The 15,285-nt window shown below is 41.7% G+C and overlaps 1 protein-coding gene across 1 annotated transcript; it reads right to left on the bottom strand.

The window, feature by feature from the left end:
* Positions 1-7,464: 7,464 nt before the first annotated feature.
* On the bottom strand, positions 7,465-9,800 carry LOC123446648. The gene is made up of 9 exons (XM_045123215.1): positions 9,643-9,800; positions 9,503-9,564; positions 9,298-9,388; positions 9,113-9,199; positions 8,945-8,998; positions 8,659-8,843; positions 8,437-8,519; positions 8,048-8,148; positions 7,465-7,900 (listed from the first exon to the last, which is right to left on the bottom strand). The coding sequence occupies exons 1-9, from the start codon at positions 9,694-9,696 to the stop codon at positions 7,682-7,684; spliced, it is 936 nt and encodes a 311-aa protein (XP_044979150.1). The 5' UTR covers positions 9,697-9,800; the 3' UTR covers positions 7,465-7,681.
* Positions 9,801-15,285: the final 5,485 nt, after the last annotated feature.

Raw genomic sequence — 15,285 nt, 5'->3', positions numbered from 1 at the left:
CTGATCCCTCTAGATGGTGGCGCAGGGCAAGGGGACACCTCTGTCGTTGCGACGCCGGTTGAGGAGGAAGTTAATGATGACGATCATGAAACTCCGGTTCAAGTTTCTGTCGAACCACGCAGGTCGACGAGACCACGTGCTGCTCCAGAGTGGTACGGTAATCACGTCTTATCAATCATGTTGTTGGACAACAATGAACCTGCAAATTATGAAGAAGCAATGGTGGGCCCAGATTCCAACAAATGGCTAGAAGCCATGAAGTCCGAGATAGGATCCATGTATGAGAACAAAGTGTGGACTTTGGAAGTACTGCCTGAGGGCCGCAAGGCTATTCAGAACAAATGGATCTTTAAGAGGAAGACGGACGCTGACGGCAATGTGACCGTTTATAAAGCTCGACTTGTGGCAAAGGGTTTTTCACAAGTTCAAGGAGTTGACTACGATGAGACATTCTCACCCGTAGCGATGCTTAAGTCCGTCAGAATCATGTTAGCAATAGCTGCATTTTTCGATTATGAAATCTGGCAGATGGATGTCAAAACGGCGTTCCTTAACGGTTTCCTTAAGGAAGAATTGTATATGATGCAACCCGAAGGTTTTGTCGATCCTAAGAATGCTAACAAGGTGTGCAAGCTCCAACGATCCATTTATGGACTGGTGCAAGCATCTCGGAGTTGGAACAAACACTTTGATGAGGTGATCAAAGCATTTGGGTTTATACAAGTAGTTGGAGAATCTTGTATTTACAAGAAAGTGAGTGGGAGCTCTGTGGCGTTTCTAATATTATATGTGGATGACATATTGTTGATTGGAAACAACGTAGAGTTTTTGGAGAGCATAGAGGATTACTTGAATAAAAGTTTCTCTATGAAGGACCTAGGAGAAGCTGCTTACATTCTAGGCATTAAGATCTATAGGGATAGATCAAAACGCCTGATAGGACTTTCACAAAGCACATACCTTGATAAAGTTTTGAAGAGGTTCAAAATGGAACAGTCCAAGAAAGGGTTCTTGCTAGTTTTACAAGGTACGAGATTGAGTAAGACTCAGTGCCCAGCAACTGATGAGGATAGAGAGCATATGCGCTCCGTCCCCTATGCTTCAGCCACAGGTTCTATCATGTATGCAATGTTGTGCACTAGACCGGACGTTAGCCTGGCCATAAGTATGGAAGATAGGTTCCAGAGTAATCCAGGAGTGGATCACTGGACGGCGGTCAAGAATATCCTGAAGTACCTGAAAAGGACTAAGGAGATGTTTCTCGTGTATGGAGGTGACGAAGAGCTCGCCGTAAAAGGTTACGTCGATGCAAGCTTTGACACAGATCCGGACGACTCTAAGTTGCAAACCGGATACGTATGTATTCTTAATGGGGGTGCGGTAAGCTGGTGCAGTTCCAAGCAAAGCGTCGTAGCAGATTCTACATGTGAAGCGGAGTACATGGCTGCCTCGGAGGCGGCTAAGGAGGGTGTCTGGATGAAGCAGTTCATGACGGATCTTGGAGTGGTGCCAAGCGCACTGAATCCAATAACCTTGTTCTGTGACAACACGGGTGCCATTGCCTTAGCAAAGGAACCACGGTTTCACAAGAAGTCCAGACACATCAAACGACGCTTCAACCTCATCCGTGACTACGTCGAAGGGGAGGACGTAAATATATGCAAAGTGCGCACGGATCTGAATGTAGCAGACCCGCTGACTAAACCTCTTCCACGGCCAAAGCATGATCAACACCAGAACTGTATGGGTGTTAGATTTATTACAATGTAATTCGCATGATGATGTGAGGGCTAGATTATTGACTCTAGTGCAAGTGGGAGACTGTTGGAATTATGCCCTAGAGGCAATAATAAATATAGTTTTTATTATAATTCATGTATCAAGATAATCGTTTATTATCCATGCTATAATTGTATTGAATGAAGACTCATTTACATGTGTGGATACATAGACAAAACACTGTCCCTAGCAAGCCTCTAGTTGGCTAGCCAGTTGATCAAAGATAGTCAGTGTCTTCTGATTATGAACAAGGTGTTGTTGCTTGATAACTGGATCACGTCATTAGGAGAATCACGTGATGGACTAGACCCAAACTAATAGACGTAGCATGTTGATCGTGTCATTTTGTTGCTACTGTTTTTCTGCGTGTCAAGTATTTGTTCCTTTGACCATGAGATCATATAACTCACTAACACCAGAGGAATACTTTGTGTGTATCAAAAGTCGCAACGTAACTGGGTGACTATAAAGATGCTCTACAGGTATCTCCGAAGGTGTTCGTTGAGTTAGTATGGATCAAGACTGGGATTTGTCACTCCGTGTGACGGAGAGGTATCTCGGGGCCCACTCGGTAATACAACATCACACACAAGCCTTGCAAGCAATGTGACTTAGTGTAAGTTGCGGGATCTTGTATTACGGAACGAGTAAAGAGACTTGCCGGTAAACGAGATGGAAATAGGTATGCGGATACTGATGATCGAATCTCGGGCAAGTAACATACCGAAGGACAAAGGGAATGACATACGGGATTATATGAATCCTTGGCACTGAGGTTCAAACGATAAGATCTTCGTAGAATATGTAGGATCCAATATGGGCATCCAGGTCCCGCTATTGGATATTGACCGAGGAGTCTCTCGGGTCATGTCTGCATAGTTCTCGAACCCGCAGGGTCTGCACACTTAAGGTTCGACGTTGTTTTATGCATATTTGAGTTATATGGTTGGTTACCGAATGTTGTTCGGAGTCACGGATGAGATCACAGACGTCACGAGGATTTCCGGAATGGTCCGGAAACGAAGATTGATATATAGGATGACCTCATTTGATTACCGGAAGGTTTTCGGAGTTACCGGGAATGTACCGGGAATGACGAATGGGTTCCGGGAGTTCACCGGGGGGGCAACCCACCCCGGGGAAGCCCATAGGCCTTGGGGGTGGCACACCAGCCCTTAGTGGGCTGGTGGGACAGCCCAAGAAGGCCCTATGCACCATAGGAAGAAAATCAAAGAGAAAAAAAAAGGAGGAGGTGGGAAAGGGAAGAAGGACTCCACCCACCAAACCAAGTTGGACTCGGTTTGGGGGGGGGGAGACCTTCCACCCTTGGCTCGGCCGACCCCCTTGGGGCTCCTTGAGCCCCAAGGCAAGGCTCCCCCTCTTCCCCCTATATATACGGAGGTTTTAGGGCTGATTTGAGACGACTTTTCCACGGCAGCCGGACCACATACCTCCACGGTTTTTCCTCTAGATCGCGTTTCTACGGAGCTCGGGCGGAGCCCTGCTGAGACAAGATCATCACCAACCACCGGAGCGAAGTCACACTGCCGGAGAACTCTTCTACCTCTCCGTCTCTCTTGCTGGATCAAGAAGGCCGAGATCATTGTCGAGTTGTACGTGTGCTGAACGCGGAGGTGCCGTCCGTTCGGCACTAGATCGTGGGACTGATCGCGGGACGGTTCGCGGGGCGGATCGAGGGACGTGAGGACGTTCCACTACATCAACCGCGTTCACTAACGCTTCTGCTGTACGGTCTACAAGGGTACGTAGATCACACATCCCCTCTCGTAGATGGACATCACCATGATAGGTCTTCGTGCGCGTAGGAAATTTTTTGTTTCCCATGCGACGTTCCCCAACATATATCACACTGATCCCGAAGTCAACCTTGCCTGAAACAGTAAATGATTACCGACCGATCACGCTGCTTAACTGTTGCCTTAAGATGATTACTAAGATCCTCGCCCAACGGCTTCAGAAGATCATCTTGTGGATTGTGCACCGTAATCAATATGGTTTCCTCCGGGGGAGATCGATCCATGACTGTCTGGCGTGGGCATTCGAATATATTCACCAATGCCAAGTGTCTCGGAAGAAGATAGTGCTACTTAAGCTTGACTTTGCCAAAGCATTTGATACGGTTGAACACTCGGCGATGATCGAAATCATGAAACATATGGATTTTAACTCGAGATGTATTAGTTGGATCAAGTGCATTTTCTCCTCAGGGAAATCATCGGTGCTGTTGAATGGAGTCCCTGGGCGACAGTTCCCATGTAGATGTGGGGTCAGACAAGGAGATCCCCTCTCCCCTCTGATATTCGTTCTGGCTGCAGACCTCTTCCAAACTGTGATAAACAAAGCGATGGTTGATGGAGATCTTACGCATCCCATCGACTCTCGAGGACCTGAGGATTTCCCGGTGATACAATATGCTGACGACACGATCATTGTGATGCCAGCTTGTCCTGTCCAAGCCGCTAAGATGAAGGGCATTCTAGATGACTATGCTGCGACCATCGGGCTGAAGATCAACTATCAAAAGTCGACGTTGGTCCCCATCAACCTGTCCCCCAAAGAAAGCGACACCATTGTGACAATTTTCGGATGCGCGCGAGCCTCCATGCCATTCACATACCTGGGTCTACCGCTGGGCACATCCAAACCCACGATTTTGGACATGACTCCGTTGGTTTGTAAGGAAGAGAGGAAGATAATGCCAGCCATGTCAATGATGTCGTATGCGGGCAAACTAGCTCTGATGAACTCCCTCATCACATCGCTACTCATTTTCCGCATGGGGACTCTTCGGATCCCACCGACGATCGTGGAACAGATCGATAAGATACGAAGGAGGTGTCTGTGGAGGAAGAAGGTGACAGATGGATTTAAAAGCAATGCGCTTGCAGCCTGGGATGCGGTGTGTAAACCCAAAGATAATGGTGGACTTGGGGTTCTAAGCCTCAGACTACAAAATGATGCCATGCTTCTGAAGATGCTGCACAAGTTCTATAACCGTCATGATGTTCCCTGGGTTTCACTGATCTGGAACACACATTATGCGGATGAGGTGCCGCATGTACGGGGACCGTGTGGATCTTTTTGGTGGCGGGAGCTGATTAAACTCATGCCTCTGTTTAGGGGGGTGACCAGGGTGCATGTTAACAATGGCCAGTCCGCGCTGTTTTGGAAAGATGATTGGAACAATGTCGTATATGAAGACAAATTCCCTAGGGCGTTCTCTTTCGTTAGCTCTGAAGATGTTTCCGTCCAAAACTTCCTGAGCATGCAATCGTTGGAAGAGATGTTTTTGCTACCGCTCTCGGTGCAGGCTCACGATGAAGTCAAGCTGCTACAGGGAGAAATACGCGAGAGGATGCTCAACCCTAATGCAGATAGGTGGACATGCACTTGGGGAGCCGACGACTTCAAGACGTCGGAATATCGTAGGTTCTGCTTCAAGGGGGTTGTTGCCCATACAGCTTTCGGCTGGCTGTGGAAATCAAAATGCACGCCGAAGATCAAGGTGTTTGGTTGGTTCTTACTGATGGATAGGCTTAACACGAGAAATATGCTCAAAAGAAGACACTATAGTATAGGTTCTACGTTGGATTGTCTGTTGTGTGGCCGTCATGTGGAGGAGACGCTTGAACATCTCTTCTTTGGATGCGGGTTTAGCCAAAGTTGCTGGGAGCTGTTAGGGATTAGATGGGTTGCATTTGATCATAGACTGGAGGTGTTGCAACATCAGAAGACGGCGCATCCCCGGAAGATGTTCATGGAGATCTTCCTGGTAGCAGCTTGGAGTGTGTGGAAAGAAAGAAACAACAAATGCTTTGAGAATGTGACACCTTCCCTAGACTCTTGGAGACGCAGATTTGTAAGAGACTTCTCCAACCTTAGACTTAGGGTGCCAGCTAGCAAGGCACATCTAGTGGACAACACTGTTGCATCTTTGTTGATCCCCCCTAGGGGTGTAAAACCCTCCACAACCCCCCCCCTCCCACCCACCACCCCCTCCACCCCCCCCCACCTTTACCACTTGCCTATCATCCCCCCACCCCCCCACCCCTTGTACATGTAACATTGTCAGCTTGTTTATATATACATGTAGTAGGAGCCTTTCCTACTGTCTTACACTCAAAAAAAATACTGAATCAACTAAAAATTTGCAGACCTAAATATATTACCCAAAGCTACCGGAGCAACTGAAAATATTCACACACCTAAATATTTGACATCTACATATACTATCGAAGCAACTACAAATATTCACACAACTAAATACTATGGGAACAAACGTTGTTGAACCTTACCCTTGAAGCGTGCGAAGAAACAGCGAACAACTGGCTTCAAACACGGGGACAGGCGACGAACATGGGAAACGAACGACGAACACCGAAGCCTCCCCCCAACCTCCACCACCACCACCGCCGCCGCCGCCGCCAACACCAACACCACCACCTCCAACACCACCACCGCCACCGCCACCACCTCAACAACTCCCACTACCACCACCACTACGAGTTACCCCATCATGAGGTCGAGGTTTCCCTAGCCTCCCCTAACCCTCTAGAATCAAACTATAGTGGAAAATGGGAAAGAAATTGGCCCAAATTTGCTGTGAAATTTGAGCCATTTTGGGGTGGAGAGAGAAGGGAAGAAGGAAAGAAGAGAAAGGAAGGAGGAAGAAGGGGTGCGGCGCGGCCGTGCCTATGCGGCCTCTTGTTGGCTTCGCCAGGGCCGACTGGAAGCCACCCAGGCCGAGAGACATGTTCCGGCCACTTATGGGCAGCCACGTGGCCGAGGGGCCACTAATCGGCCCACTCGTGGACAACACGTCCCTGATGGCTTTGGCAAAGCCGATTGGATCCACTCGGCTTCTGGGAAGCCGACGTTGTATTATTTCTACAAAAATTCAAACCGGCGTAATATTTTGCAAATATAAGAAAAAAATGTATTATTAAAAAAACTAATATAAGAGCGTTTCTCACACTACTATAGTGTCAGAAACGCTCTTATATTATGGGACTGAGGGAGTAATATGGAGCATTATAAATTTCTTACATTCCCCACTTCCTACTTTTGATTTAATAGGATTGTGGCTGCATCTCTGTGTTAGTGCCATAACCCATCCTTAGTTTTTGAATATATTTTTTGAATGCTTAGTTTTTTAATTCTGAATTAACAACCTGGGACAGTAATGGATGTACCATACCTTTTTCTGAACACGTTTCAGGTCGGATTCTCTTGATTTGATCCTCCACTTTATGGAGAATTACGTCAGCTATACACACTATTTGAGAGGCAATGCCATCTGAGTAACCGGCTGATTAAAGTGCTACAGAGTAGTTAGCATGATCAAGCACCTGATAAACATTTTGGGCATGAACTAAGGAGCAAGTGTCGTGATCTGAATGCGTAGTAGCAGCAAGACAAGGAAGCGGGCTGTGCTGGCAGCATCCTCTGAAAATATATTGAGCAGACATTAATAAAAAAAAAACTAAACTTGCAATTCGTAAGTTGCCTGAATTCTCATCATGAAGAAGGCGAGATATAGACGGGATCAAGTGACCTTTTTTCAAGGCTTCATGTGTTACTGCACAGAAATAGAACAATAATATGGATCGAGTGCAATTCACTAACTGCACACAAATAAAAACATGGTTTTTGTATCAACCAATATGCAGAAAAGTTTCCTTTCTGATATGTAAAAAAGTACAAAACACAGGCTGAAAATGATGGTGACATACAAACCTAACTGTTGATTCTCAATCGAATGATGTCATTTTACAATGCAAACCATCTACAAAATCGAATTCAAGTTATATTCTTTAGATGATCTATTATCATAACTGAAGATCTGAATCTTGTGCCCTTTGGTTTGAGAAAGGTATCTCTTTCAACCTAATCCGCTATAGCTCTTTACGCTGTGCAGAGCTTCTTCTTCTAGCTCGACCAACATGCGGCAGAATTCCTCAACATCCTTAACTGCTTCCTTGAATGTGAACCTGAACTCTTTCCAGTGGTATTGCTGAGGGACATCAGGTGCGGTAGCTCTTTCAGGAACCCTGGCGAGCACCTCAAATCCATGGTGATCAATGGAGACCAAGAGTGCATCCTTCAAACAAGAACAAATATGATAGTCAACAGTACTGTGACAATACTAGGGCTTGGCTAATTTGGCCAAAAGGAAAGCTTCAGAAATGAGAAACTAATAATACACTTATCCTACATTGCACTTAGTCCAGATATACAAGACACTTACTCTGGCAGTCACATCAAAATACTCAAAACAGAAAAGTATAAGTGCTCTCCGCCTTGGGTCACTCCTGTTGATACCATCAATAAGCTTTGCAGAGAATGGCACTACAAAAGATAATATATGCATTTAGAAACTGAACTATTACAGTAAAATTAGAAGGTGCAAGAAGATAAGTAGTGCATCTGTTTTAGCAGTCGACTAGCATCTAAATGACATTTCTAACATAAAATGATGCCAGTCAATAAAGTTATTGAAGGGTACATAAGTAAAGATGCATAGCTGAAATATTTTTTTTTATAAATGGAGTTTTATTACTCAATTGTCACATCAAGGTATACAATCGCGTCAAGTACAAAACCCGGAAAGCTGAAATCAATTAAGTAGAAACTCACATAGCAGGTCAGCTTTTGGTGGTTCAAAAGTATCCAACTCAATATTATGGCTGCTCCCAAGTGAATCTATGAAGACACATGAGCTGCAATATAGATATCTCCGCAATCACAAATAGCTCCTTTAAACTAATTACACAGATGACCAACAGATATTAACTGCACCAATGGTAAACCTAAAGAATAGATAATGAATATTAGAAAACAGTAAGACATTTTACCCACCCAATTTCAAACTTCAAGATATTGTAAGAGCTCTCCTCATTGAGCAAGCTGAGGAGACCTTCGCTGCGTGACCTACAACTAGCACTTGCGGAAGACAATACCGTTGAAACCCCATAAGTAGCTTCACTAGCAGCTTTATGTTCCTTCAGAATAGCTTTCTTAAGGCTTTCAGCTATAACCGGGACCTTAAAAAGAGCGTATGAAGCACAATCAGTACTGCTCTGCTGACTACTACTGGGCAATCAAACATGTTCACCCATGTTGGGAGTCTTCAAAACAGGTTTACCTTTGTCTCCTTCATGCGCAGGACATCACCGGTCATAGCAACCCGGGGAGGCAACTGCACCAGGCAACAATATCACCACCCACGATGACACAACTCATACTAGAGAAGGCAATCAAGCAACCATGCAGCAAATTGTGCTGCATTTGAGTTTATAGAAAAAGGACCGACCTTGTTGAGTGACTTGAGCAAGCTGGCAAGGCGGCCTGGGACTGGACTGGACACCGAGAGAGAACCCCGCTCATCGATTATAATGTTCTACACAACAGCCGTTTCATACAATCAATCCATCAGAACATAACAGCAACCACTACTACAAATCAATCAGCCATCGTAAGAAAAATACAGAGCAATACAATGTTGTGCATGTCGTTCTCGGGGACAATCAAGTAGGGCATGCCCTTTTGGACCATGTAGTGCACCCTCGACGTGTAAACCTCCCCCTTGCTGCTCACAGCCCCGAGCAAGATCAATCAAGAACAAGAAAATTTAGTATTTTAGCTGCTACTCGCACAAGCATATGGATCAAGATGTTGAGGATGTAGGAACCGGTGTGCGCACCTTCCCTTGGCGTCGGCTTTGATCGTGTTGAGGTGGGCTTCCCAACTGGCGCCCAGGATGTTCTGAGAAAGACGAGAGGGAGTGAGCGACAGAGCCTAAAATAAGAGGAGCGAATCGCAGAGGATGCTCGCGAGAAGTACCCGGCACTTTTCGGCGGCGGAGAGGGCGGTGGATTTGGCCTTCGCCATCGCCATGGCCTCCGCTCCGCGCGCGCACCAGCTGCTCGAGGAAATGCTTCGGGGAGCGAAGGGGCGCCGCCAGGGGCGAACGGGTGTGTGCGGGTCTGGGGGATCGACCAAGGCGCGCCACCGAGGCACACCAGTGGAGAGGTGCAGAGCCCTGGGCTAGGGGTTCGCGCGGCCTAGTGGGTCTTTCTCGTGGGCCAGTGGTTTAGTTCAAGGATGCTGGGCTTCGCTAAGGCTGCATTGGCGGGCGTTTCCTATTTAACGCTGCGCGCACGTTTGTATGCATGGAAAACCCTATTTGACGCTCTTTGCGTCAAATAGTCGGGCAAACGCACAGGGGCGCGACAAACTAGACTCCCATCTCCCTCTGCTGAAGGCTGTTCCGGTTTCTGCTTCATTTTTTTTGTCCTTTTTTCTGTTTGGTTTTTTCCTTTTATTCCTTTTTTCGTTTCTCGGCTTCTATTTTTTTTTCTTTTTTCCTATGATTATTTTTTAACCTAAGTTCATGTTTTAAAAATTTCTTCAAATTGAGAAAATGCTCTTGATTTTATAAAAATGTTCTAACTTTCAAATATTTGCCGTTTTTCAAAAACATTCCTAGCTTCAAAAAATGTTCGGGATTTTAGAAAGATGTCCGAACTTTCCAAAAAATGTTCGCCATTTTTAAAAAATGTCCTTTTTTCAAAATATGTTATTGTTTCCTTTTAAATTTTATCATTCAGTTTTGTTCCTTTTCCTTTTCCTATTTTTCTGTTTGACATTTTATAGTTTTTGTTTAGAATTTCAAAAAATGTTCTTGCATTCACAGTTTATATTTAAATGTCCGTGCTTCCAAAATGTGTTCATCTTTTGAAAAATGGTTGTATTTCAAAAATTGTTCTCATGTTCAAAAAACTGCATGATATTTGATTTTTTTTCATAAATAGTTCATAGTTTTAAAAAGAATGTTCTTCTTTTCACATTTTTTTAAAAAATGTTCCTGTTTTACGAAAAATGTTTCTCTTTTTTCAAAATTTGTTCACAAATTGAAAACTTGTTCAAATTTTGTTCATCAATTCTAAAATTATTCATGATTTTAAAATGTTTGAGAAGTTCAAAAAATATTCTTCATTTTCTAAAAAATATTTGCCATTTCAAAAAATGTACGTAAGTTCAAAAAATGTTCCTGCTTTAAAAAGTGTACATAAATTCAAAAAACGTTCCCGTTTCAAGAATTGTTCACAAATTTCAAAAAATATCCTTTCCTACAAAAAAATGTTCTATGTTCGTAACATGCTCCTGTTTTCAAATTTGTTTATAGATTAAGAAATTGTTTATGTTTTCCAAAACATTTTTGTATTTCAAAAATTGTTCGCGCTTACAAATTCGTTCATGTTTTCTTAAATTGTTTTCGGTTTCAAAATTCGTTCACAAAATTAAAAAAAATCGTTTTAAGAAATTCTTCGCTATTTCCAATTTGTTTGGGTTTTTCAAAATTTTGTTCTCCAGGTTTAAGAAATGTTCGTGTATCTAAAAAATTGTTCGTGCTTCCAAAAATTTTCACGTTATTTAAATTGTTCTCGCTTTCAAAATTCGTTCTCAAAATGCAAAAAATGATCGTGCTTTAAAAATTTGTTCGCGCTTTCATATTTGTTCGGAGTTTTTCAAAATTGTTCTCCTTTTCAAGTTTTTCTTCTCAAGATTCAAAAAATGTTCATGCTTTAAAAATTTGTTAGCGCTTTAAAATTTGTTCACTTTTTTAAAAATTGTACTCTGTTTCAAAAAAATCTCAAAATTCTAAAAATGTTCGTGCTTTTAAAAATGTGTCCGCACTTTCAAATTTGTTCTCCTTTTCCAAATTTTGTCCTCAAGATTCCAAAAACGTTCGTGCTTTAAAAAATTGTTCCCGCTTCCATTTTTTGTCATGTTTTTAAAAATTGTTTTCAATTTCAAAATTTGTTCTCCAGATTCAAAAAATGTTCGTGCTTGAAAAAGTTGTTCGCGTTTCAAATATGTTCAAGGTCTTTAAAAATTGTTCTCCTTATAAAAAATTTGTTTCAAGATTTAAAAAATGTTCATACTCTAAAAAATTGTTGACGCTTCCATATTTATTCATGATTTTTTAAAATTGTTATTCAAATTCGAAAAATATTTTTTTCTTCAAATAAAAAACGAAAAGGAAAAAAGGAAATAAAAAAAACAAATTAGAAAATAATCAGAGAAGGCAAAAAGTAATAGAAAAATGGACCGGCCCAGTTGGGGCGCCCCCTGTGCGGCGCAGGGTTGCGTGCCGTAGTAAGCGGCAGGTAGAGGACCTCCTATTCGGCGTCCTCAGCGCCAGTTAGGGAAACCGGCGCGTGCAACGCTCCTCCTCATGGGCCGGCCCATGTAAAAATGCGTTGGTCATTAAAATTTTTAAAAAAAGTTCAGAGAATTTCAAAAAGTTCAGATTTGCAAAAAAAAGTTCAATTATTATGAACAAAAGTTCACCGAGTTTTGAAATATTTCATGGATTTTCAAAAAGTTCACATAATTAGAAAAAAATATCATCGATTTTGAAAAAGTTCATCAATTTTTAAAAACAGTTCACAGATCTTGTAAAAAGTTCATGAATTTTAAATTATGTTCATCGATTTTCAGAAATGTCCACGAATTTCTAAAAAAAGTCGATTTGCAAGAAAGTTCACCGATTTCTAAAGAAATTCACGGCTAAGAAAAGTTCATGAAGGATCACTATATGGGCCATCCCATTGCGGAGCGCTCCAGGCGCCGGTTAGCAAATTTTGCGTGTAACCGGCGCCTGTAGGAGCTCCCTGTATGCATTTCGCAAACTAGCATCCGCAGCGCCCCGTACAGGGCCGCCCCGTTACTGTGTATTTGCGCTCTCTCAAAATCGAACCAGCAACCTTACTAGTCGAATTTCCTTTGTATAACCAACACACCAAGAAGCAATTTCTGCAAAGAAACAACTTTTGTTCTGTTGTATTCTTTTGTTCTCTTTTTTCATTTTTCTTTTCCTTTTTCGTTTTCTCTGTTTTCTTTTTTCCTTCTTCCTGGTTTCTTCACTCATCAATTTTTATTTTTTACTTTCCTAAATGCTTGAAGATTTTCCACGTCGATAGTGTTTTTCTACAATTTGATGAAATTTTATTTTCAAAATCATTGAACATATTTAAAAAAATTGTGAGCTATTTTCAAAAGTTGATCATTTGTTCATCACATTCGATGATTTTTTCAATTTGATACACTTTTTAAAAAAAATGATGAACTTTTTTCAAATTGGATGAACTTCTTTCAAAACATTAGATGAACTTTTTTCCAAAATTAATGAACTTTTTCAGTTTTGTGAACTTTTTCAAAATTGATGAACTTTTTTTCAAACATTTGATGATTTTTTTTCAATATATTGTGAAGTATTTTTCTAAATTGATTATTGTTTCGAAATCATTGAACTTTTCTTGAATATGGGCAAGTTTTTTGCATGTTTATGACCTGTTTTCCGAAATCTGAGAAGTTTATTTTTTAAAAAGAAAAATATTTATGAGTAGCTAAGATAGTTTTTAAAGATTTAGCGCTGTATTATGTCACTTGCAGCGGTACGCCATGGTGGTTATGTGGAGACATGAAATGTAGTGTAGTTCGCAAGTTCAATTCTCCGATCGAGCAAAAAAATTGATTTTTTTGTGCATCTTCTATGGTGCCCTGTCGTGGGCTAGCCCATTTTCACACTGTAGCTAGTGCCGCTTCTCCTAATGGGCGCCAAAGGTGCTAACTAGGGACTCCTGCGTTGGTGTGGTGTGCAGATAGTGCGTTTCTCACCCCCAAAATAAATTGTCAAATTTTTTTGATGTAGTATGTTTCTTCCTAATTACCTTGCTTATAAATGCAACTGCACTAGTTTTGCTGAAATAAGCGCGCTGCTGTCTAATCTGGTACATGTGTCACTAGTGAGACATCATGATATTAGTTGTGGTAGGCCTTGAAGGACACCCTAAGGGTGAGCTACATACATGTGTTGATGCCATCTCAGTTTATCCTATTTTATTTTTTAAAACTACAACTTTTGAGGTGTGTATCATAATAAAGATTCATTTTCAGCGTTAGGTTCCATGATGAGCTCATTAAAACTATATCTCATGTGTATATATTTTAATGTTTTATCAAAAGCAAGTGTGATGCTAGATGAGGCAACTTTAGTGCTAAACAGAAAAAACTTTCCTTGGCTAGCGTGTACTAATGAATTCACCTAGCAAGTATATCGCACACAATTTATAAAACATGGCAAACTTGTTTCATCATATTTAGAAAACTAAGCATTATTGATGGGCAACTTTGTGTTATGAAGGTGCGTACATTTTATATTATGCATACACGGTCCTATAATCGACTATCAATATTTTGTAAAGAGGATAAAACATTTCTCATAAGTTGTCTATCATGGTTATGAAGTTATCTACAACATAATATGTGGACTAAGTTATGACTAAGTTTAGAAAACAAATAACATAGCCAACTTCACTCTATAAAAAGCAACTAGTTAGCAACGACAGGAAACTAGTTAGCACGAGTGAACGATTTCAAAACCAAGGTAGGTAACATAACATCACTTTCAGAAGCAATTTTCGTTCTTTGAGAGGCAACTTTAGTATTTCAAATAGGTAACTTCACCACATTTCGTGTTCTAGTAAATTTTGGTTAACATTCTCCTAACTTGCTAACTGCTACTTCTGGGTTATGTACTATTACTGCTTGTATGTCATTGTTTCTAAGCCCCCTATAATACTATGAAGTTGTTTACCATAGATGCCGAGTTGTCTGTCATTACTAGTTAGTTGCCTATCATGGGTGATATAGGTTACTCGTTATTGCTAATTAGTTGCTTATCAATGATGCACAACTGCATATCTTCGCTAATCAATTGCCTACAATACTATAAAAGTTGTCCACAACCATTTCTCACATTGCCTATAATCTAAACACATGGTATTACAATGCTTACTAGTTATGGTAGACAACTTAGAGGTGAATCTAGTTAACTTGATAGTTTTTGGAGATATTCCCTAGAGAATCATCTGATGGTGATATTTCCTTATGTATTCACGAGTCTTTTGTATTGTCCTTGAATATCATCAGTTATATGTATCAATAAGTATGTGACTTGTTTGTGAAACTATATATTGTCTGATGATCATTTTAATAGTCCCTAGTTGATAAGGGTACGCGGACACATATCCTTTGACTACTATACGATTCGGTTGATGACTATGTTTCACAAGTCATGGGCATAGGGATGCTAAACCGATAGTGTGGAGTCAGAGATGGAGATCACCGAGTCGGACAACCCCACTTTGAGACGCCGCGAGACCGTCATCAGTTAGTCTGAAGAACAATGTATATGCCATGTACTAGACCCGAGTGTGACAGCCCAAATGCAATCTCCCCTCCCCTTTTGTATCCTCCTTGTATGGCAACCTTGGAATGTTGGTGTGATGTCTGGTGAGCCCAACTTTGTGTCATCATTTCATGTGCATCATGCCTTCTTGCATTGCATTCTTTCCCTTTTGTTGTGGTTGTGTTGATGTGGGTGTGCTTAGTGATTGTTTAGGTGTGGGGTCAACA

Source organism: Hordeum vulgare, chromosome 4H, assembly GCF_904849725.1.
Source record: "Hordeum vulgare subsp. vulgare chromosome 4H, MorexV3_pseudomolecules_assembly, whole genome shotgun sequence".
Taxonomy (NCBI): Eukaryota; Viridiplantae; Streptophyta; class Magnoliopsida; order Poales; family Poaceae; genus Hordeum; species Hordeum vulgare.
Note: the sequence above shows the minus strand (reverse complement) of the source record. Positions and strands in the feature narration are given on the sequence as shown.